The sequence below is a fragment of the Callorhinus ursinus genome, unplaced genomic scaffold, assembly GCF_003265705.2.
Source record: "Callorhinus ursinus isolate GAN/ISIS: 27379988/994484 unplaced genomic scaffold, GSC_fseal_2.0 scaffold16, whole genome shotgun sequence".
In the NCBI taxonomy this organism is placed as follows: Eukaryota; Metazoa; Chordata; class Mammalia; order Carnivora; family Otariidae; genus Callorhinus; species Callorhinus ursinus.
In genome coordinates, this window is record NW_027397078.1 from 30,737,325 (window position 1) to 30,761,671 (window position 24,347).

The 24,347-nt window shown below is 42.2% G+C and overlaps 1 protein-coding gene and 1 pseudogene across 4 annotated transcripts in view; one reads left to right on the forward strand and one right to left on the reverse strand.

Moving 5' to 3' along the window:
* The window catches only part of REPS2 (RALBP1 associated Eps domain containing 2), a 328,460-nt gene that overhangs the window by 188,868 nt on the left and 115,245 nt on the right, over window positions 1–24,347 (reverse strand). For all 4 annotated transcript variants that reach the window (XM_073902042.1, XM_073902043.1, XM_025857570.2 and 1 more), the window contains exons 9-13: window positions 21,641–21,735; window positions 14,752–14,821; window positions 13,193–13,288; window positions 7,352–7,397; window positions 3,624–3,760 (exon numbers count right to left, since the gene is read on the reverse strand). In XM_073902042.1, coding sequence (XP_073758143.1) covers window positions 3,624–3,760; window positions 7,352–7,397; window positions 13,193–13,288; window positions 14,752–14,821; window positions 21,641–21,735 — 444 coding nt within the window. The remainder of the gene's footprint in view (window positions 1–3,623; window positions 3,761–7,351; window positions 7,398–13,192; window positions 13,289–14,751; window positions 14,822–21,640; window positions 21,736–24,347) is intronic.
* Window positions 9,006–12,990, forward strand: LOC112812901 (proline-rich protein 19 pseudogene; annotated as a pseudogene).

Consider the following 24,347-nt stretch of genomic DNA (forward strand, 5'->3'; position numbering starts at 1 on the left):
AGTATGGTACTGGCACAAAAACAGACACACAGAAATGGACCCTCAACTCTATGATCAACTCATCTTTGACAAAGCAGAAAAGAATGTCCAATGGCAAAAAGACAGTCTCTTCAACAAATGGTGTTGGGAAAATTGGACAGCCACATGCAGAAGAATGAAACTGGACCATTTCCTTACACCACACACAAAAATAGACTCCAAATGGTTGAAAGACCTAAACGTGAGACAGGAGTCCATCAAAATCCTAAAGGAGAACACAGGCAACAACCTCTTCGACCTCAGCCACAGCAACTTCTTCCTAGAAACATCCCCAAAGGCAAGGGAAGCAAGGGCAAAAATGATCTATTGGGATTTCATCAAGATAAAAAGCTTTTGCACAGCAAAAGAAACAGTCCACAAAACCAAAAGACAACCGACAGAATGGGAGAAGATATTTGCAAATGACATATCAGATAAAGGGCTAGTATCCAAAATCTATAAAGAACTTATCAAACTCAACACCCAAAGAACAAAGAATCCAGTCAAGAAATGGGCAGAAGACATGAAGAGACATTTTTCCAAAGAAGACATCCAAACGGCCAACAGACACATGAAAAAGTGCTCAACATCGCTCGGCATCAGGGAAATCCAAATCAAAACCTCCATGAGATACCACCTCACACCTGTCAGAATGGCTAAAATTAACAAGTCAGGAAACGACAGATGTTGGCAGGGATGCGGAGAAAGGGGAACCCTCCTACACTGTTGGTGGGAATGCAAGCTGGTGAAACCGCTCTGGAAAACAGTATGGAGGTTCCTCAAACAGTTGAAATTAGAGCTACCGTACGATCCAGCAATTGCACTCCTGGGTATTTACCCCAGAGATACAAATGTAGGGATCCGAAGGGGTACGTGCACCCCAATGTTTATAGCAGCAATGTCCACAATAGCCAAACTGTGGGAAGAGCCAAGATGTCCACCGACAGATGAATGGATAAAGAAGATGTGGTATATATACACAATGGAATGTTATGCAGCCATCAAAAGGAATGAGATCTTGCCATTTGCAACGACGTGGATGGAACTGGAGGGTGTATGCTGAGTGAAATAAGTCAATCAGAGAAAGACATGTATCATATGACCTCACTGATATGAGGAATTCTTAATCTCAGGAAACAAACGGAGGGTGCTGGAGTGGTGGTGGGTGGGAGGGATGGGGTGGCTGGGTGATAGACATTGGGGAGGGTATGTGCTATGGTGAGCGCTGTGAATTGTGCAAGACTATTGAATCACAGATCTGTACTTCTGAAACAAATAATGCAATATATGTTAAAAAAAGAAGAAGAAGAAGAAGACAGCAGGAGGGGAAGAATGAAGGGGAGTAAGTCGGAGGGGGAGACGGACCATTAGAGACGATGGACTCTGAAAAACAAACTGAGGGTTCTAGGGGGAGGGCGGTGGGGGGATGGGTTAGCCTGGTGATGGGTATTAAAGAGGGCACATTCTGCGTGGAGCACTGGGTGTTATGCACAAACAGTGATTCATGGAACACTACATCAAAAACTAATGATGTAATGTATGGTGATTAACATAGTAATAAAAAAAATGAAAAAAAAAAATCCCACCAAATCCTTCACCAAGTCTGTAGGAAGGGCTCTCTGTGTGCTCTCCTCCCCTTGGTCATCACAGTCTTCTATTTCCTTCTCCTCCCTTTATATAAACATCATCATTCCTATGTAACAACCATCTCATCATTTTCTGCACTTCCCTCTTTCATTCTTGCTTCTTTGCATCTTCTCTCCATCCTATTTCTTCTCTACATAATCAGTCCACCATAGGCCACTCTGTGACTCAGCAACCTAGCCTCACTTACTCTGTTTTTCACAGTCCTTTGCTTGTAATACAGCAGGCAACTGGGGCTCGGTCCCTCTGTGAGCCCACCAAGGAACTGTAGGGAAGGGATCACAGACCTGAACCACTAAAGATCAAGGGCGGGGCAAAGGACTCTATCTTCTCACTCCCTTTCCTCAATGATTTCTGAGCAAATGAGTGCCTATGGGTCAAACATGTTGCTATTAGGATTATGTTTATTATCTCGCCAAAACCCTATAGCTCCATGGACTGTTGGCCCTATTTTAGAGATTAAAAATCTGAAATGCAGAAAGATTAAGCCACTTGCTGAAAATCAAACAGTTAATAAGCAGCAGAGCTGGACTCCAAATCCAGTCTTGTCTCTTCCAGCATACGATGCAATGTCATAAAAGCCAGAGCACATCCATTCCCCAGCACTGCTGGCACTCCTCGCGGGCTTGCACGGCCAGACAGATGCTTGCACGCTTGCAGCCTCTCCTTGCAAGGAAAACGTATTAAGATAGCTGCCCAGATTGTTTTAATCTTTTTGCATGCATAGAAAAATCTTCTGGGTCATAATCCGCCAGCCACGTGAAATTTTTATAGCATCATCATCCATGTCTACTCCCACCTCAAATACCAGTTACTATGAAATTATGCCAGAATTTGGATCAAAGTATGGGGGGAAATGCAAGGCAAATTTTTATCTGATGAACTCATGGCAGAGAATCAAATTTCATAGAGAGTTCCAGACTCTAGTATATTAAAAAACAATCTGTAACTTTACTGTGAGGAGACTACTTTATTAGAACAACTAAAACATGCTGAGCTCTGCTGAGACACAGAGGTCATGCTAATGTGTGAGCCAAGGAGAGTCTTTTCTTGCTTTTGTAGAAAAGATAATAATCTGCAAATCACTAGCATCTGAGGCTGGCTTGATTTAAAATGCACACAGATAGAGAAAAAGTTCCAGGAAATCACTGTATTTATAGCTTGCCTACATTAGTCAGTGGAAAGGCCCTTGCTGCTCCCAAAATAACACTTGGGAAGGTGCTGCATCCTAGCACCTTTGCTAAGCAAAGGCATGCATGGTTCTCATCTGCTGTTCTGTAGGGTCCCTAGGAGGACATCTCCCACTTCACAGGGAGACAGGGCCCTCCAACCTCCCCCACCTCCAGCCCAGCTGTGCAGCAGCTGGCTCAAGGAAGTCCCAGTCCCAGAAGCCCTCAGCAGGCCACCTGGAGGAGCCCTTGCCCTAGTTCCCTCCACCAACCACCTAACCATCAGTCAGATTTAGAAAGCAAGCCCCCTTAGCATTAAACCCGCCAAGACACAGCATCTTCACCACAAGGATAAGATGCAGGGGAAGAATCTGGCCAGGTGTCGATCGCCAAGGTCTTTCACAAAAGAATTGCATAAGCGTCTCAGGAAATGACAGACAATATACAAATTATATACAAACTACTTATATACAAATTACCACGATACAGAGAACAAGACCCCAGTCATGCACTCAGTGGGCTGTCTGGGGTTAAAGTATTTTAATCCTCTTGGTACAGAATTTCATAATTCTTGGTCCATACGAGTGTGGGCAAGGCTCCAGACACATGGGATATCTATCAGTTTAGAACTGCTTTCCCTCCCAAGAATACCATAGCAACTCGAAGGCCTTCCTGGGACGGGAAACAGCCAGATCTGCTTGTTCTGTGGACTCACAAAGGCCTCTGTGGCAGACACACATCCAGTGACTCCAACAGGAAAGGGAAAGACTGGGGTGCAGAGGAGCACTTCACCTGGCACACTGGGCTGGAAGACTTTATTCAGATCCAAGGAGGAGGCTCTGGAATGGGTTTTCTGTGGCCGCGGTGGCGGGGTAGGAGGGTCCTCGCCCCTTTTCATGGCCTCTTCTATGGAGGTGCTAGAGTAAGATCTGCAGCAAAATAAGGAAAGGTCAGAAGGGAGACAGCAAAGCTTTAGTCTCTGAAGTAGGGCTGAAATGGAAATACCCACAAAAGTCAAAGTCACTACAAAGGACTGACCAGGGCCCATCTCAAAGCAACCACAAATTCAACTGACCCTTGGGTGCCACTACCTGCAATAACTGTCCAAACCCAAACCATGAATCAGAACCTTTTTTAACCTCTCTGTTCATATTATATCTTAGACCTAAACTTACACAAAGGAAAAGATAGAAAGTAAATTCAAATCTGTTTCTATGGGTATTGTTAATAAGAATAACACATAAGCCTTCTGCTCAGGCACTTCCATATTGTAACAGAAGGGCTTCATGGTCTTAACAGACTGCAGCACTTTTCTCCTGTTTACATGTGAACACGATGACAGGCACATATGGAAGTGGGGCAGACAACCTGAGAGTAAGAATCAGAGACTCAAGGGAATACGCCACAAATGAAATTCAGGAAAGGGAAACACACATCTATCATATGGAGGGGTCTAGGCTGTCTTACCATGAGAAATACCAGTTTGGGGAAATTTTCAAAGCAGAAGCTTCCTCTTAACCTTCTCCCTCAATCTGTAACAAGGCAGTGGCTAACTAGACAACTTCTGAGATTGTAACTCTAATAATTACATTCAAAGAAACAGAAAATAAATAACCTGCCAAAAGTAACATAGCTAGAAAGTTACATTGGTTCAGTTCAAACTCCAATCTGTTTCTAAATTCCATTTTTAAAATATTCTGATACTGCCTATGAGTCAGGAAAGAAATCTTTTGGCAGTAGTGGCTAAACTACTTATTAGAGACTTAATTATTTTCTAAATTAATTCAACTCAGTACATTATCGCTTAGAAACAGGTTTGTAAATGAGTTCCCAATATGATTTTCTAAGAAGTGGATCTGTACATCCGTTCTACTCAGCCTCTCAGCTACGCTCATGTCAAAGAACAAAATGACCTTTGAGTCGGAGATGTGTTCTAGAGACAAATTAACATCAGAAAACTATTATTAGTATTTAGCTATTAGAGTGCCATTTACGAAATCAGAATCTATCGATTACTATTCAGCAACTTCAGTTCTTGGTAAAGCTGGTTGTGACATAGCAAGTTTTTACTTTCCCGAATCATTCCCTCAAGGTTTCTTTGTGGTAGCTGAAGAGTTTTGTTTGTCATGCAGGGTTGCAATCTTTCATAAAGCTGCCATAATGGCATGGAACATGCTCCGGGGTGGTCCCTGTAAAACAACTGGCAAGACAGGCAAGGCAAAGGCATGCAGGAACTGGCAGGAATAATGGTCTGATACTTTCAATCAGAGTGAAAGGAAATTGATAGGAAAGGACAACAAAGTTTTCAAATGGGAACTCTTGATTTAAAAAGGAAACCAGAGACTCTAGCTAGAAATTAAAAGAACTTTTTATGCCAGAAAGAGCTTTAGTGACAGTTTTCAGTCAAGAAAGAAAATATGGTGTGTGTGTGTGTGTGTGTGTGTGTGTATCGACACACATACAGTTAGGCATACCATCCCATACCACATATCTCGTTCCATTCTATTCCCATATATAACCTGCGTACTGGTATTTTCATATGGAAAGCTAACTGAATATTAAACAAGTGATATTGTAAAACTGTGACTGCAACCAATTTAAATACAAATGTGCAGGGAATCAACAAAATAATGAATATAAGTGGTGTTAGATCAGTGATTTTCCCTCTCCCTCACATTTCTACAAAGTTTTATTATTCTAAAAAGGAAGATAAAGGATAATCTGATTCTCTCAGTCTCAGTAAAGACCCAGCTGGGGAGTAGTGAAAATAAAAACATCCAAATTAGACCAGGAGACCAATCCCTAAAAGAATAATATATAAAAGTTGGGGGGTGCCTGGGTGGCTCAGTCGTTAAGCATCTGCCTTCGGCTGAGGTCATGATCCCAGGGTCCTGGGATCGAGCCCCGCAGCGGGCTCCCTCCTCAGTGGGAAGCCTGCTTCTCCCTCTCCTACTCCACCTGCTTGTGTTCCCTCTCTCACTCTCTCTCTGTCAAATAAACAAATAAAATCTTAAAAAAAAAAAAGTTGGCCAGAGATATTAATAATAGAACAGGTAACCATGAAATTTTGTACTTTCATTCACTTGGAGAAAGAGAGGAAGTCAAGAGAAGAAAACTGTGAGGTTTAATTTACAGTTAACACAGCACACATAAACAGATTTCTGGAATTCAAAGGTTTTTCATAATGAGGGCAGATAAATGTTACTATTCCTACATCCTAAAGCCAGTACTTTTAAGCCAGTACAGTAAAAGATCCATTCATCCTTAAAAAAAAAAAAAAAAGAGATGAGTAAATGTGGTAGCCACAGACAGAAATAGTGACTATACCTTTTTTCCTGCCAAAAAGATTACTGTATCTATTGTTTCAAAAAATGTGAATACAGATATCTGTATCTTCTATAAACAAGGAAACAAAACCCCAATTTAGAAACTCCAGACATAAAAGATAAACTAAGGGGTAACTCTCAGACTTACAAAAAGACGAGGTTTCCTCAATTATCAATATTTCAAGCATATAAAATATGATCAGATTTAAATTCACTTTTTCAGGAATGTGTCTCAGTAGCCAAAGGAAGAAAAAAGTCACTGAGAGCCAAAGCAAACACATATGTACTGTCCTGTCTTACACTGCTGTCTACCACTGAAGAGTGGTCCCAACACCATTTCCCCTCTCTGATGTTCTATTAATGATTCCGTATTTCTCCTCAATCCTCCACTCTGATGTCTGATGTCAACTGCAGCTCTGCCTTACTCGCTCTCCCTCTTCTACTAGCTTCTACTGATCTAAAACCCGTGAAGTTTGGGGCGCCTGGGTGGCTCAGTCATTAAGCATCTGCCTTTGGCTCAGGTCGTGATCTTGGGGTCCTGGGATAGAGCCCCACATCGGGCTCCCTGCTCGGTGGGAAGCCTGCTTCTCCCTCTCCCACTCCCCCTGCTTGTGTTCCCTCTCTCGCTGTCTCTCCGTCAAGTAACAAAATCTATTAAAAAAAAACAACAACAACAAACAAACCGTGAAGCCAAAAAGCAGCTCTAAGACAGGATAAAACAGACCATAAGCACTGCTTACCTAAAGCCTCAAGCCTCATTAAAATCACTGTGAGTGCTTTCTTTTCCTACTCTAGATTTCATCCCTCAGGCATCTTACTTTTTGGTGTCCACCTTGTCATGATAGTAAATTTCAGTGTTACCTTTGAACCACATTTCCTTCTCTCCAAAACTACTGCCCTCTACTCCTTATCATCTTGCAACAACTGGGCCATATCCACACAAACCACTTCTTGTCAGGCGACCAGCCGGAAGCAGCCACCGTCTTCCAGCGCTAATAAACACAAAAACTGAGAGTCTCCCAGCCGCACTGCATGCTCCAAGCAGGCCCTTCATGACAAGTGAATTCACCCCTATTCTAAGCTTCAAATCTGAAGGAAAAGGAAATTGTGGGTTGGGCTTCAGGTTGTGGGATTTTATTTCTAGTCAGGGACAGGACAGAAGGGGCATTAAAGCAGAAATTAAACAAACACTACCTGGATCTTGGTCTTGCTTTGAGACTGTTGGAATCCTTAGAAGTGGCTGAAACAAAGATTAGTTGTTGTTTACTTGGCTTTCATTTTTGCAGTTGAACAGGTTTATAAGCAATACCTGGGCTAGTACAGAACAAACATTATCAACAGGTAAATGTGAGGTACAGGTGTCCCTGTGGAGAACTTGACCGCCTCCACATTTTCATTATTTTGTAATTTTATTTCTAAAGCTAAAGGCACAATTTAAAGGAAGGAGAAACCAATATTTTTTTTCCTTTTGTTAGAGTACTAAGGAGCTATTTTCAAATCTACGTTGACGAATAAAGAAATTCCAGTCTAAAAAGAAAACCCTCTCAAGGGGTTATCTACTTGTATAATAGTGGGTTCAGACCTGTGGTTTTCTTGGTCTATCATGATAGCCTAGTAATTGATTTTGAACCAGCTTCCCCTGAAGGCTAGGAAGAAATCTATCAGGTTACATATTTCAAGATTTTCTTAAAATACACTACCAGAGCAGTATGACCACAAGAAATCAAAGCTCCCACAAGTTGAAATAAGCTACACAGATTTTCCTATAAGAAAATATTCTTGTGTCCTATGTCTCTGTGACCAAATCATACAGAGGATATTACGGAGTGAAATCATTAAAATATTTTATCAACCATAAGACTTTTCCTTATCAAATGTAAATCATGAACTAACTTGCTCAGTATCGACACCCATGAAGCCTACTTTCCCATCACAGGTTCCTGGGAGTAATTAGAAACATTTACAAAAAGATTAATCCTTTTTTATGTTTTCAATACCCTACAGAAGACAACTTTAGAAACCATTAGTTATGCTAAGGTTTTGCAAACACTGCAAATTTTTCATCATAAAATGTCATAAAAATCCATAGAAAAAGTGCTACTAACTAGGAACAAGGAGAATATAGTTTGTATACTGCTTGCACAAATTCTTCCAAACATTTTCTTATGTCTCAGTGAATTATCCCACCCTTTTTTACATTGCTCCTAAAGATAAAAACCCTCCTTGGGATGAAGCAGCCTGGATTGATGAGGGTCATTAAAATCCATGGGTTAGATAAGCAGGAGAGGAAAGGGGAGCTAAAAATGCTAACAAGCACAAAGCAAACTAGCAATATATTCCCTTAGATATGGTCAGCTGCCGAAAAGATGCATTTATCCCAAAATAAGCATTCTGGTTTGGTGTACTGAGAACACAGGCATCTTTCAACTTCAATCCATCAAAATGCTGCCAGAGCCCTGAAAAGCATGGGAGGCCTGAGGAGTTTGAGCCCTGTCCTGCCCATTCTCATGCACCTACATCTGCAGGGATATGTGGCTACCCCGCCACCCCTGACCCCACAAACTCCAGGCAGCGAAGGAAAGGGGCCTAAGGGGAGCCCATCCTGCCGTGGGGCTGAGTGAACAGTGTGACCAGACTCACCACAAAGCTGGGGGCCACCCTCTGGGCAGGCTGCCCACAGCTGACTCTGAACCCCTCTTCTCCCTCAGGCCACACTGCTTTCCAGAAATATGTGGGTCAGGAAAGTCTCGGCCACATTAAAATAAAAGTCTGGTTCCCCAAACCAGACCACGGGGGTGACCGTTAATTCCTTTGTCAACTGCCATTATCTCTTTTTGCTGGGGTGAGAATGGGTGTGGAAGGAGTGGTAAACCCTGGAGGTGAGAGATAAGACATACAGACAGATGGGGTGTGGGGGTATGGATAAGCGGTGGAGACCCAGACAGGAGTCCTGAGGCCTACATGTCCCTCCTGGCCACAACTGTAACTATTATGTTTCTGAGCCTCAGTTTCTTCATCTACAGAATGAAGATAATAAAAATGTGACCCCTTTCTCACGGGGAGAGAGAAGATGAAAGTACTTTGAAAACTAACTGTATTTTAGAATTGCAAAATATTACTGTTGGAGAGTGTTCCTAATCTTTCAAGCTTAGAAACCTGGATTCTAAATTTAGTTCCCATTAGGACAGCAAAGGAGGTACAGGTGGGAGCAGGTAATGGAAGCAGAAAACTGTTCTACCCTGTAAAGACCCTGGGGTGACAGCTGGCAACGGGGCAGCTGCTAGAATCACCAACGGTGTCTGAAGACTAGTGTGAGGGTCAACAGGCCTAATCCCCTCAGCATGACTTACAGACATCAAGAAAAAGATCACCATTGTGCAGTGTGCCCTGTTGAATTCGGCTGGAATATGATGTTAGCTAAGGAATCTATTAGACTCCACTAATATGTACACTTTCAGCAATTAAAAGGGTAAAGGCATATTAAAAAATATGTGACAAGGAATTACCCCCATTCCCTGACAACAGTCCCACCCCCACATCATCTTCATCACCGTTACTATTACCATTATTATCATCACTATTACCACCCATTGTGGAAGAGCAGGGCAGGGAGATATTTCTCCTGCCATCTGCAAAGATATATCCCAGGCAGATCTTGACAAGTCCCCACAGGTTTCGGATCACAAAAAGCTAGATAACACTATTCCAGTTAAGTTTCCATCAGCCTCCAAGCCCCTGAAAGTCAGACTCAGCATTTGGGGCATGTGAGTATCTGCAAAAATGGCCAGGGCTTGTTGTATTGGAATCCAGGCAGAAGCCAGTGGGGAGATCACAGCTTCTCATTTAGCTGGGAAGAGGGAAGAAGAATGACAACTTCCTAGAACATCCCAGGCATGTCACCTTTGCAGCAAACTGAAATAGGATAAAAAGGCAAGCCTGAAGTTTAATTCTCTAAAAGGCAGCACTCAACTGAGGTGAAATGTCCTTGTGGCATGGACAGACATTTGGAGTTAGAAACCACCACATTGAAACTCTACAGTGTCTCGCACAAGAAATCCAAACATGCCCCAAGAAAGGGGGTATTAAATAGGTTTTCAGATGACAGATTCCCTCATATCCACTCCAGAAAGGGGCAGCAGTAGGAAAAATAAATCAGAAGCCACAGAGCATGTTCCCAGGCAGAATGAAACAAATGCAGATGTGCTTTGCACACCGTAGCACACCCTCGTAGCATTTGTCTGGTGACCCCATCCCCCTGTCAGTGAAGGAATCTTAAAAATGAAGCTCATGCTCCAGAGAACACATGATGCTCATGGAAAAAACAGCAAGTTATTAGCCTAAAAGGCTGCTGGAAAAGCACCAATTTAACTCTCTAAGTTCAACTAGCTTTTATTAACACCGTTAACATGAAGTTTACAAAAACGGAGGTGCATCCACTTTAGCTCCAGAAATTAGAGGTGGAAAGAACTGACCTCAGGCATTTGTTCTGCCATGGAATAAGAGGGCAAGCCTAAAGTCTAATTCTCTAACAAGCCAGCAATCCATTTGTCTTTACATAAACTGAGCATTTCTCCCTATGATGAAGGAACCCAAACTAGGCTTGAGAATTCCCACCACTTTTGGAGGCATGGTTAATCTACAGTCTCAATTTTCTAGTTCTTAACCTCATCTCCTAAAGGCAGGGGTTCCCCAAATAGGCCACACATCAGAATCACCTGGGGTGCTGCCTAAACACATAGAATCTTCAACCTCATCACCGAAATCAATCATATATTCTCATTCATATTCATGCGCGCTCTCTCGCTCGCTCTCTCTCTCTCTCTCTCTCTCTCTCCCCCCTCCTCCTTCTATCTTCCCCTGCCCCTCTCTCTCTTTTAAACCTTGAATGAACTTAGTGTTTGGGAAATACTGTACTATAGCATAAGACTCAATGTTATACTGATTCCTTTGTTCCAACTTTAAACAAATAAGCCTGGGATGATAGCTAGCTAACCAAAACAAACATGATTCACTTATTAAATATTATGAAAGATAACAATGAGGGAATGTAGCAACCTCTTTCACATCCTCACAACTGGAGATCCAAAGAGTAATGCCCTCCCTAGCCAGTTTGTTTTCAGCTAGGTTCAGCTTGGTTCAGTGATGGCTCCCATCAAGAGAGCTGAGGACACAGGCCTGGCCCTCTCCACAGTTCACAGACACAGTTCCAACTCTCTAAGAACATGGACAAACACAACTTTTCTTTTTCTCCTTGGAATCCACTCCATGTATAAGCACATTTACTTGCCTTCCTGGTGGTGAAGTTTAATGAAAACATTTGAGATTTTTGCTCTGGAAATGGAAAAGTTCAACTGTGGGCCTCCAGTTGATCTACCCATGGGCCTCCAGTTGATCTACCCATCAGCTCCTTACTTTACACAGAAACCACAATGGCTTACTGAAATCTCAACTCCAAGCCTTCCCAATTTCACAGTAAAAGTAATAATGAGACTCTAACTTCAAACTGCGTGATCCTATCAGTGAAACCTAAATTCAGAACTCAAAAATAAAAAACACCCTCTTCTCATACCTGAAAAGAGGGAAGCGGTAAAAAGCAACCAAAAGATTTCCTTAGAATAAAACAAAAGGCGCCCAGCGTGAGGCCCGGAAGACACCCCAGTCCGTCGTGAGCTAGGGTTACTACGGAAAAGAAGCCACTGTACCCCACAGCCACGTGGGGTGGGTGTGGGGCGGGGTTCGTTGGTCCAGGAGAAGGACACTATAGACCCCCGAGGGCCAGCCCCCCAGCCTTTCCAGCGGCCTGAGAAACCTGGTTGTGTCCGCTGTCAGAAGACCAGGCGGGAGTGCAATGAGGCCCTGATGGGCAGCTGCCGGCCACTGACCCGTCAGGATCCTCCTGTGACCAGTCAGGATCCCTCTGTGGCCCCTACTGCTCCCAAGTTTGTGGTCATAACCCAGGGCCGGCTGAGCCAGGAGCACTGGGGTCTCTTTAACCATGAGGTGAAATCTCTTGATGTGGCACAGCTGCTAGGCTGTGAGTCCCTGGAGCCAGGCACCCCTTCACTCCCCACCAAACCCTCCCCGAGCCCAAGGTGGGCCCAAGAACAGGCCCCGCAGTCAAGGGGCAAGGAGAACCAGGTGCCCAGAGGCTCTGGCCCAGGCCCACCCAGTCCCCCAGAGCTCCCTGGCTTGGGGCAGCTGCTGGAGGAGCTGCAGTGCCAGCTGATTCTGCCACAGGCCTTCCCCAGGAGGAACCTAGTGCAAGAAGCCAGGGATGCCACTGTGGGCACCTTACAGGCCTGCCATGGCTGTGTGCCCGACCTCACTGTGGTGCTCCGTAGCTGCCAGCCACTCTTACCAGGGACCAAGCCTGGGGGCCCTGAAAGCCAAAGGATGACACCCTCCTGGATCAACAGCCCTGAGCCGGCCCCAGGGGAGGGGAGGCAGAGGAGACAACAGAGGACAAAGAAGCTCACCTTTGCCACGCCTCACACCTGCAGCACTCCCATGGTGCACAGGGTGAACCTGGCACCGCCAAAAGGTCCCTGGCCACCCCCCTTGCCCTTGTTGCCTTCGCCATCCGGGGCAGCCTGGGGCTCCCCAACAGCCTTTGACCTGCTGAAAAGCATCTGGCTGGTAGCCACACCGCCCCCTCTGCAGCCCTGGGGGGTCGGGCCCCAACAGCCCATGCCTCAGCCACCATCACCCTTGTTGCCTGGAACCTCTGCCCTGGACTGGAGCCCCAGGCCCCTGTCCCACTGCCCAGCCTCTCCTAGGTGGTGGCCCAGAGCAACCCACAGGCCTGGTCCTTTCCACCCATGGGACTGTACTGAGGGGGATGAGCCTGGGCTGGGGGCACTCCTAATCACCTCAATAAAGTACCTTCTACATGGTCAAAAAAAAAAAAAAGAATAAAACAAGGCAAATATTTAGAGAGAAACTTATACTACCACCAATTTTCTACTCACTGAAACTACTGGGTTCTTTAAATTAGAAATAATGACATAAAAATACATTAAAATGGTTTTCTCCTACCTGGATCCTCAGACATATCCTTTGGTAAGGCTTCATCCGCAGTACTTTTCAAAGCTAGACGTATTTTGTTTTGTTCTAGACGTGTTTTGTTTTGTTCTTAACAAGAGAAAGAAAGGAGGAAAAAAAACGGTAAAATTTTATGTCTGAGGCACATGACATTAAAACAAAGAATCCCTAGTCATCACTTATGAAAATGGTGTTATAAACCTCTATAGGTTGGTACAGCACTTAGTAAAACAATAAAGACCCCCTAAAGTATGGAAACAGGTTCTCATCCCACAAGGAACAAAGCAGTACTTCCAACTTTCAACAGAGCACCTCTAGTGGCTATGAGGAGTATTACCAGAAAATATGAGAAATTTCTCCCTTTCATTCCTGACACCCAGACCAAGGACATCAGAATCTCTCTGGGAGTGAGATGCAGCCTTCAGTATTTTTAGACCTCACCCGGTTATTCCAATGTGCAATCAAGGCTTAGACCCACTAGTAAAGACAGTGATCAGAGTACACACTGCTGCAAAGAATGTCTAGTTCTGCCTGCCTCTCCTGAGCAAATATTTAAAGAGAGCAAGCAATTATTGTTTCCTAATGGAAAACTTATTTTTCATGTTTAATTCCCATACAAAGCAGCAACAATGGCAGATCTTGACAATAAAACCTGAAATACCTTCACTGATTTTTAGTCCCTTCAGATAAGCCTCTCATTCATGGGTAGTAAATCAGTATCAAATAATAAAAAGAATACTGGCTTGAGACTTAGAAAATCTTTGTTCTTATCCCCATTCTTTTTATTATTAAACAAGTGATTCACACTGCCTGCACTTCGGTTTACTCATCTCTGCGTTTTAGGTGATAAAACATACTAGCCTCCATTCAGTTTTGTGAGAACCAAGTAAGACAATGAATGAGGAAAGACCTGGTAGATTATAAAGAATTATATGGAGTGGTGTTGGTGGAGGGGGCAGAGGGGTAGACATCCAACTGTTCTTCTAAATATTCCTAGGCCAACTCATCTCTGTGCTTCATGGTAGCTCTAACATGGAAAACTGTGCTGTACTGCTTCTCACTTGCCCAGTAAGACAGACAAATGGTTGCTGGCTCCACGACACAGCTTCGCATCCACAAAGTCACAAGATAAATCCCAGGGACAGAAACTCTCTCCAGAAGATAACTTCCTCAAGGATTAGACCTGTGCACAAATATGCATTTATACTGATGTTCTGGGATCACATCTGCCAACCCAAGATGTTAAGCTCTCAATTCTTCCAGCTTCCAGTCATTTCCTAATTAGTGCAACCAAATCCCAATGTAAAGTGTCAGAGTAGTCTGAGGGTCAGCAGTGAGTAAGGGGCCAATGAGTTAGGGGGCTTTGGAAGCTCCTGTTACCACTTCAGAAACTACAGTTTTCTGACAACTATTTGAACTACTTAATCCATCCAAATGTGTTCATATACTGAACACCGTCCTCATATGCTCCAGAAGCCAGCCATTCCAAGAGAAGTAGATGAAGAAACAAGGGTAGAATGTCCCTAAAGGAATAAAACTCATTCTTTTCATACCTTGTTTGTCATCACTAGTCACATCTTGGGCTGGGACAGGAAAGTCAGCCATGTCTTTAATAGATAGCTTCTTGGAAAAGAAAAGTAAATAAATTTATACAGGTTGAAGTGTAAATTAAGTTACATGTACATATGATGAAAATGCTTTAAAAACAACACAGTCTGCCAATATTCCTGTCTTCAGTAAACTCTGACATTTAATACTACTTTATTTTTTTAGATTCCTAGTGAGGTATAAGTTAACTTGTGTTGAAAATTTACATATGGGGCACCTGGCTGGCTCAGTCAGTAGAGTGCGTGACTCTTGATCTCAGGGTCCTGAGTTTGAGTCCCACATTAGGTGTAAAGATTACTTTAAAAAATTTTTAAATTTTTAAAAAAAAAGAAAATTTACATGTGCAGAGAAAAAAAATGACGATTCAGATTTAAGCATATGTATAAGACTGCACATTAAATCTGAATCTGGTGTGGGATTCAGCCAGAGAACTGTGAACATTTGCCCATTCTGCCAAAAACAAACCTGCACTTTATGTACTTTTTCACAAGCAGAGAAAGGTTCTGACAAGTGGCCCCATAATGTAGATATTTGCCAAAATCTGTTATGCAGAGAGTGTTCAAATCTGATTCAAACAGCCCCTTGTCAAGGAATAAGAAAAATGAGCAGAACAAAATTTTCTCCTAACTCAGTTAGGGGAAGTCTTCACTAATACTAATAAGAAAGAATACCCAAATTGATCACATATTGATCAGTTAAAATTCTATTTAAGGGGGGCCTGGGTGGCTCAGTCGTTAAGCGTCTGCCTTCGGCTCGGGTCATGATCCCAGGGTCCTGGGATCGAGCCCCGCATCGGGCTCCCTGCTCAGCAGGAAGCCTGCTTCTCCCTCTCCCACTCCCCCTGCTTGTGTTCCCTCTCTGGCTGTCTCTCTCTGTCAAATAAATCCTTAAAAATAATAATAATAATAATAATAATAATAATAATAAAATCCTATTTAAAATCTACTTACTATAAATTTATTTCTTATAAAGTCTCAATTAATACGCATTCTAAGACCTCTGATAAAAGTATATTAATATTTACTATATATATAAATTCTGGAAAGATACATAAAAATTGAAGGGTGACTGGGTAGATGGGGGAAGGATGGGAGGAGGACTTGTCACTATATGCCTTTTGATATTCTTTTAATTTTAAACATATTCAGAAAATCAAATAAACCTTAAAGGAAATAAGGTAAATCCTGGAGCCATCTAGTGCTCCAGAAGGTTAACTGGTTTGCCTCTCAGAATCTGAACAACCCCAGTGAGATAAGCAATACTTCTGTTTTTCAACTGTTTCAAAGATTGGAATTCAGTACTGCTTGGTGGTAACCTGATCTAGGATTTAACAATCCTCAGGCAGGTGATTCTTGGCATTACCATGAAGCCTCCAGATACAATTTCCTATTCAAAGTCTACTATCTCCAACAGAACAGAGAATATATCTTAACAGTGCCTTTCTTTCATTTGCTTCTCCCACCTGGACTATAACTAGATCCCTAGTAAAAGAAAATGATTTAGGAGTAGAAAATATAAATAAAAAGTCATCCCCAGAAAAGCACCTTTGAAAGAAATTTTTAAAACCTAAATAAATACAAAGGCATCCCATGCTCATGGGTCAGTAGACTCAATATTGTTAAGGTGGCAATACTCCCCCAAATTCATCTACAGATTCAGTGCAATCCTTCTTCACTTTTTTGCAGAATTTGAACAGCTTGTCCTAAATTTCATAAAGAAATGCAAAGGACCCAGAATAGTGAAAATATTTTTTAAAAAGAACAACAAAAAAACAAAGCTGAAGGACTCAGACTTTCCAATTTCAAACCTCACCACAAAGTTATAGTCATCAAGACAGGGTGGTACTAGCATTATGACAGACATCCAGATCAATGGAATAGAATTGAGAATCCATAAATAAGCCCTTACATTTATAGTCAACTTATTTTCAACAAAGGTGCAAGACAATTCAATGGGTGAAAATTGTCTTTCTTTTTTTTTTTTTAAAGATTTTTTATTTATTTATTTGAGAGAAAGAATGAGAGAGAGAAAGCACATGAGAGGGGGGAGGGTCAGAGGGAGAAGCAGACTCCCCGCCGAGCAGGGAGCCCGATGCGGGACTCGATCCCGGGACTCCAGGATCATGACCTGAGCCGTAGGCAGTGGCTTAACCAACTGAGCCACCCAGGCGCCCGAAAATTGTCTTTCAATAAATGATTCTGAAATAACCGGATATCCATATACAAAGGAATGAAGGTGGGGGTGCCTGGGTGGCACAATCTGTTAAGCATCCGACTCTTGGTTTTGGCTCATATCATGATCTCAGGGTCATGAGATCAAGCCCTCCATCAGGCTCCACACTCAGCACAGAATCTGCTTAAGACACTCTCTCTCCCTCTTCCTCCCTGCCCCCCCCGCTCTCTTTCTCTCTCTCTAAAATAAATAAATATATCTTTGACATAAAAAAAAAGGATGGGGGCGCCTGGGTGGCTCAGTCGTTAAGCGTCTGCCTTTGGCTCAGGTCATGATCCCAGGGTCCTGGGATCGAGCCCTGCATCAGGCTCCCTGCTCCACAGGAAGCCTGCTTCTCCCTCTCCCACTTCCCCTGCTTGTGTTCCCTCTCTCACTGTCTCTCCCTCTGTCAAAAAATTAAGAAAAAAAAAAAAAAGGATGAGGGTGGACCTCTTCCTCATGGCATACATGATAATTTACTCAAACTGGATCACAGACCTAAATATAAGATCTAAAACTATACAACTCTTAGAAGACCACATAGGAGTAAATCTTCATGATCTTCTGTTAGGCAATGGTTTCTTAGATATGACACCAAAAGCACAAGCAACAAAAGAAGAAAAGAGACATAGACCTTGTTAAAATAAAAGACATTTGTGTTACAGAGGTCACTATCAAGAAAGGAAAAAGAGGGGATGCCTGGGTGGCTCAGTCAGTTGGGTGTCTGCCTTCAGCTCGGTCATGGTCCCAGGGTCCTGGGATCAAGTCCCACATCGGGCTCCTTGCTCAGCGGGGAGCATGCTTCTCCCTCTGCCTGCCACTCCCCCTGCTTGTGCTCTCTCTCTCTGATAAATAAATAAGTAAAATCTTTAAAAAAATAATAATAAGGAATTGAATTTAAAAAAAAGAAGAAGAAGAAAGGAAAAAGAGGGGTGCCTGAGTGGCTCAGTCGGTTGGGCACCTGCCTTCGGCTTGGGTCATGATCCCGGGGTCCTGGGATCAAGCCCCACATCGGGCTCCCTGCTCAGCAGGGAGTCTGCTTCTCCCTCTCCCTCTGCTGCTCCCCTGTTCTTTCTCTCTCTCTCTCTCTCTGTGTCAAATAAATAAAATCTTAAAAAAAAAGGAAAAAGAAAAACCAAAGAAAGAAAATACTTGCAAATTATATATTGAATAAGGGACTTATATTCAGAATATATAAAGAATATTTACAACTCAATAATAACCCAATTTATAAAAGGACAAAAGATTTGAATAGACATCTCACCAAAGAAGATATACAAATAGCAAATAAGCACAAGAAAAGATGCTCAACATCAGTAGTCATTAGGAAACTTAAATCAAAACCACAATGAGATACCAACCACTTCACTCCCACTAGGACGGCTAAAATAAAAACCACAACAATAACAAGTATTTTTTTAAAGGATTTTACTTATTTATTTGAGAGAGAGAGAGAGACAGAGAGAGGAGAGAGACAAGCAGACTTGCGCTAAGCATGGAGCCCCACGCAGGGCTCAATCCCAGGACCCTGAGATCATGACCTGAGCCAAAACCAGGAGTCGGCTGCTTAACTGACTGACCCACCCGGGTGCCCCAAAAACAAGTGTTAATAAGGATGTGGAACAATTGGACCCCTCATACATTACTGGTAGAGGAATGTAAAATGCTGCAGGTGCTTAGGAAAGCAGTTTGGCAGTACCTCAAAAAGTTAAGCACAAGTTACAATATGACACACAACTCCACCCCAGGTAAACACCCAAGAGAATTGAAAACATTGTGCTCACAAAAAAATTACTACATGAATGTTCACAGCAGCATTTTTTCCCTCACAACTCCAAAGTGGGAACAAGCCAAATGTCCATCAACTGAAGAACAGACAAACAAAATGTGGCAGATCCACACAATGGAACACTACTCAGCAAAACTAATGAAGCACTGATACATACTAGAACATGAACAAACTTTGAAACATTATACTAGGGGCACCCAGCTGGCTCAGTCCCTTAAGCATCTGCCTTCGGCTCAGGTCATGATCCTGGAGTTCCAGGATCGAGCCCCACATCAGGCTCCCTGTTCAGCAGGGAGTCTGCTTCTCCCTCTGACATTTACCCTGCTTGTGCTCACTTGCTCTCTCTCTCAAATAAATTTTTTTTAAAATGAAACATTATATTAAACAAAAGAAAGCAGTCACCAAAAAAAACCCCATATAGTCTATGATTCTATACAAAATATCCACAATAGGCAAATTCGGAGACAGAAAATAGATTACTGATCACCAGAGGCTGGGGGGAAGGGAGGACAGTCAGTGAGTGCTAATGAGTACAGGCTTTCTTTTCTGGAGTGATGAAAAACGTTCTAAAATAAGACTATACTGATGGTTGCACAACTCTGTTAATACACTAAAAACCACCGGATTGTATACTTTAGTTGAGTATGTGAATTATATTTTAGTAAAGCTGTTTACAAAAGAAAGAAATCTAGTAATCTAAGAAGCACTGCTAAAGAGGACTTTACCTGAAATTATAATCTTTAATTCTTGAAGGAAACAAGTACATGGTTACAGCTCTGCTGTCTAGAGATCTGATCTGTACTGCTGAGCAAAGTTCTCATGACCTGAATCAGCTACAGCTTCATTCACAGCACAAACACCTATATGGAGCCATCCCTCACAGGACTAGTAACAAGATCTATTTAAATCCCATGTATGCATTCATGAGAGATTAAAAGATTGGTAGAAAGAATAATGAATAAAATAGAAGAAAATGAAATATTTAATCATTAGCTACTAAAATTTGACCTACACTTCCAGAATGGCCAAAGCCTCAATTAACCTCATTACTTCGTCCTTGAATTCTGTATATTATTACATGACTATGTAAAAGCACCTCACCCTAGAATATAACAACTTTGTGGGGAAAGAGTCATTGTTGTGGTTGTTGTGGTGGTGGTGGTGGTGGGTGTTGTTTTGCTTTCTTGTTTGGACAGGGCAAAGCAAAGAATTTTAACTACCACCAACCCCCATCAAAAGAGCCAGTTTAAAGTATACAAAAGTATCTAACATAAAACTAGCTGCACATCACGTCCATAAAGGTGAATATCCATAATGTCATCAAGGACATCAGAGTGTGCATGTGTCTAAAAGTATCTCCGTTTACAGACTTCACAGCCAACTGTATTGGCTCCTTTCCTTTTAGACAGATGATAAATGACTACATGGGAGAAAGCAACACAGGCCAGTAATTAATTTCTCTAAAACACAGCATTATTTGTTTCTGTTAGAAGGGCAAAGGCCACCTGATACCGTGGCAAGTTGAAACATAACATTTATTGAGAAAGAATAAGAATTTATGACATTTTTCAATAAATCAACCTCATAATTTTACACAAGCAAAGGGACCCACAGCAAACAAACAAACAAAAACAGGGCAACTGCCTAAGTCTCCAGACATTGCCAGCAGCCCCAGAGTATACAGAGGGTCGGGAAAAGTGGCTAATTATTGTTATCTGTTTCTCCGTCATACACATTCTTAAAAAAAAGAAATTTAAAAACCTAAAACGCTTCAAATGCACATTTATCACTCTTCCTGATGTCACTTTATACCTATTTCCCATGAGTAGAAATCTGTTAAGGAAAGTAACAGAGGCTCTGACTCAAAGAAAGAGTAGGAGAGAGGCCAAGAGAGGTGTTATCAGAGGGAACATTGCAGAAGCAGGCTGATTCCATCACAGCGGAACAGAGGATGTCACTGCAACACAGACTATATGCATGAGAGCCCCGTGGAAAAAAATAAATAATCACACACAGTTGCAAGAAATCAAAGAAATGGCCCTGTATCCTGCATCTGACTTCCATCATCTTGCAACAGTTTTAACCAGGGTCAGGGGACTATAATAGCAGCCTATGAATAAACCTCCATTTATTACACATTTCCAGACTTTTTTTTAGGATGGGAACAGCAGCTATCATAAGGTGTCATCACAGCAATCGTAACAGTGATGATGATGATGAAGAGTGTGCTGACATTAACAATAACCATAATGACTCCTATTTATTGATGCATACCTAAGCATGTGGCTAGGACCTTACATCAATGGCCCAACACTGTAGGAATTCTACAGATTTCTCTTGGGGATAATCCAAATCAGTCTTCATTTGGTCCCAACACTAAAAACCCTGAGGGAGAAGGCAGCTTTGATTGTATTTTGGGATCCTCTTACACAGTTCTCAAACTTCCTCTTAAAACTATTCTGGGTCCATTAAACCTTGTTCATACTCAGTTACTAAAAATACTTTCCTACATTTACTTCAAAATTAAAGCTTGGTTAAAATAAACAACTTGCCTAGCATTTTTCTGGCTTACTTTGTCTACACCTACATTTCACCCCTAGAAGGTCAAGAGACTACTTTGCTTATTTCACTAAATCTAGTTCTAGGAAGAAAAGGAAAAAAGTAATTATAGATATATCTGGTGTCTAGATTTGAAAGGCTGAGCCTCAACATAAGGACTTGGCATGAAGAGAAAATGTTATGAAAGTGGATTTTCTAGAGTTTGTAAAGAACACAGGCTAATGGATTTTAATTCCACACACATCCTTATTTATTAGCATATGAAGATCTTTTACCTCCATCCGATTCAAGTCACGGGGTTGTTGGTTCGCAGGCATTGACTCAGAATAAGAATCAAACAGCGTGCACTCCCGCTTGGGCTTAGGAAAGGCTAAGAAGAAACAAAAATACATAAGAATATATACTATATTCACAGCAGGCATTGTTTCCTATCAGCTCTTCTGTGCTTAGGAAATATAACAACAAAATCTGCCAGCACCAATACACTACTTATGGCAGTAATCATGCCGAGGTATTGTTTTAAGTTCTTCACATACACAACCTACTATTTCTATCATCCCCATTTTACATATGATGAAACTAAGGAGCAGGGAAGTTAAGCAACTTACTCAAGGTCATATAGCTGGTAAGTGCAAGACCAGGGACTTGAACTGTCAGCATTTACGTTGTAACATAGTAGTAACCTTCACTATCACAATACTTTACATTTTAACTATGCTACCAGCATTAATTTTTAAATGGCAGTAGCTGGTGATAGTTTTAATGCTATAAACATTAACTAAGGAAATACTTCATTTTAGCTATTATTGTTTGAAATAGACATGATCTTTTAATGATAGGGGACCAAGAAGACTTTATAAAATACTCTTTTCTTTTGGTTATTAGAAATAACAAAAACAAGAGCACAAGTTCTTGCTGATTTACAACAAGGAGAGAAGAATCACATTTTGGGTTTCTTCTAACATAGAACAGTGACAGAAGCTGCTATGTTAGCTGGGTAGCCGAGTGGATTATGCTACTTGGTAAACTAATACTCAACACACCATTTCTGAGAAGCAGATTCTGTTTCACCACTTTGTCACAAAGTAATTAAGAAAGAAATGTCTCAACAACCAGGAAATTGGTCAATATCTCAAGGAGGAAAAAGCAGATCATGGTAGACAATAACCAGAAGCTACAAATTTGTCAAGACCAGATATTAAGAAATCAAAATTTTAATGCCACATTTAAACAATTTTTTTAATCAAATGTTAAAAATGGACTGGCATTATTTTTAATCCTTTCTCACCCTCCCACCCCCACCAGAGTTTGAAATGCCACCTTCCCTCTGCAGTAAAGTACTGGCCACTAACAGCTACCACATGCAGTTTAGTACAAGCACCTTAAATTGTTCGTTTGCTTACTTTGGTCTGAATTTCACTGATATTGAGTAAGGAGAGGGTTAAGGTATAGGCAGGGAGAGATAGGGGGCCCTTGACTAGGCTCTGAAAGAGTGAACAAGAGATAAGGGAGTAGACCAGACCATCTGGCCCCGGATGTGAGACAATATTTTTCTTTGGCAGCTACAGTGTAATCACAGAAATTGACCAAACCTCAAAGAAGTCAGTCATTAAGGGTGTTATCAATAGTCCCTGCTCAGACCAAGATGGCCCAAGAATCTCAAGGCCACAAGCTCCCTGGGTCAAGTTTTCAATAAAAGACCGGCCTAAAAGCCCTCAGTGGCAACCCATTCAGGACCCCTCTCATTCTAGAGAGCTTTTTCTTTCCTTTCTGTTCTCACCTTACTTAATAAACTTTCACTTCACTCCTTTGTGTCTGAGAGGTCATTCTTCGACTCTATGAGACAAGAACCCTGCGATCCTGCAACAATATCAAGTAGGGCAAATCTCGGGCGCTGGCGATTTTTTCTGACTATACCACTTAGTCTCATTTCCCTGGTAAAAACTCAGCAAAACACCTTTCCAAGTACCATTCCACAATCCGGCCACACGAGCAGGTTTAAGATTTCTGCTTCTACTTTACCAATCAGTTGATTTGACTAGAATTACATGACTTAAGCTTTATCATGAGAGGGTCTTGCTACAGAGAAACCTAACACTTTCCAAACCTACAAATGCCATTGTTAACTGCTAAATTTCTCTCTAGCCTGTCCCCATCTCTCCAACTCCACTGTCACCTCCCTAGTGCCAGCCCCCTGTGGATCTGACTGGACTGCTGCCATAACCTGGTCTTTGAGTTTGCACCCCTGCTCCTCAAAACCTGCTCTCCAATCAGCAACCAGCATAATCCTTTCCGACAGCAACTCTGTGGCACTTCCCTGCTTAAAACCCATCAACGTCATTGCCCATGGTTTGTTCCGTACCTTCCTCTTCATCCTCATCCCCAGCCCCTCCAGCTCTAGCTCCTAGCACTCCAGCTGCTGTGACCTGCACTTTCCATGCCTCCTGTGCTCCAAGTCCCCTCTGAGGGCCTCTGCAGCATACCCGCTGCCCCCTCTGCCCAGAGCCTACTCTTGCCCCCTTCTTCACCTACATAGCCCTTAGCCCATCCTTCACATCCTAGCTCAAGTATTTAAGGAAGTCTTCCCCAAGGTCATACACCCTCTTGCTGCAGCTGTGCTTCTCCACAGCACCTATCACTGCCTCCAATTACAAGTACATGAGTTTATTGAACATCGATCCTCTAACTGCCAGCAAGTTCCATGACGGTAAGAATGCTCTTCTATACAGCATTTTGACCAGCGAGAGTAACACAGTGCTCAATTATTTTTAACAAACTCTACAGTAAAAATCTATACCACAATCCACGCAGTCACCTAGACAGGAAAATATCAAAGGCCCATGGGTAAGCTACCAAGTAATCCAACTTTTCCTTCCAACTGTGTCCATTAATTTCCACTATTAGAGAAAAAAATCAGATACAACAATTTGTTTATTTTATTGAAAACAAGCTTGTATAATTGTAAATGCATGATGGTATCAA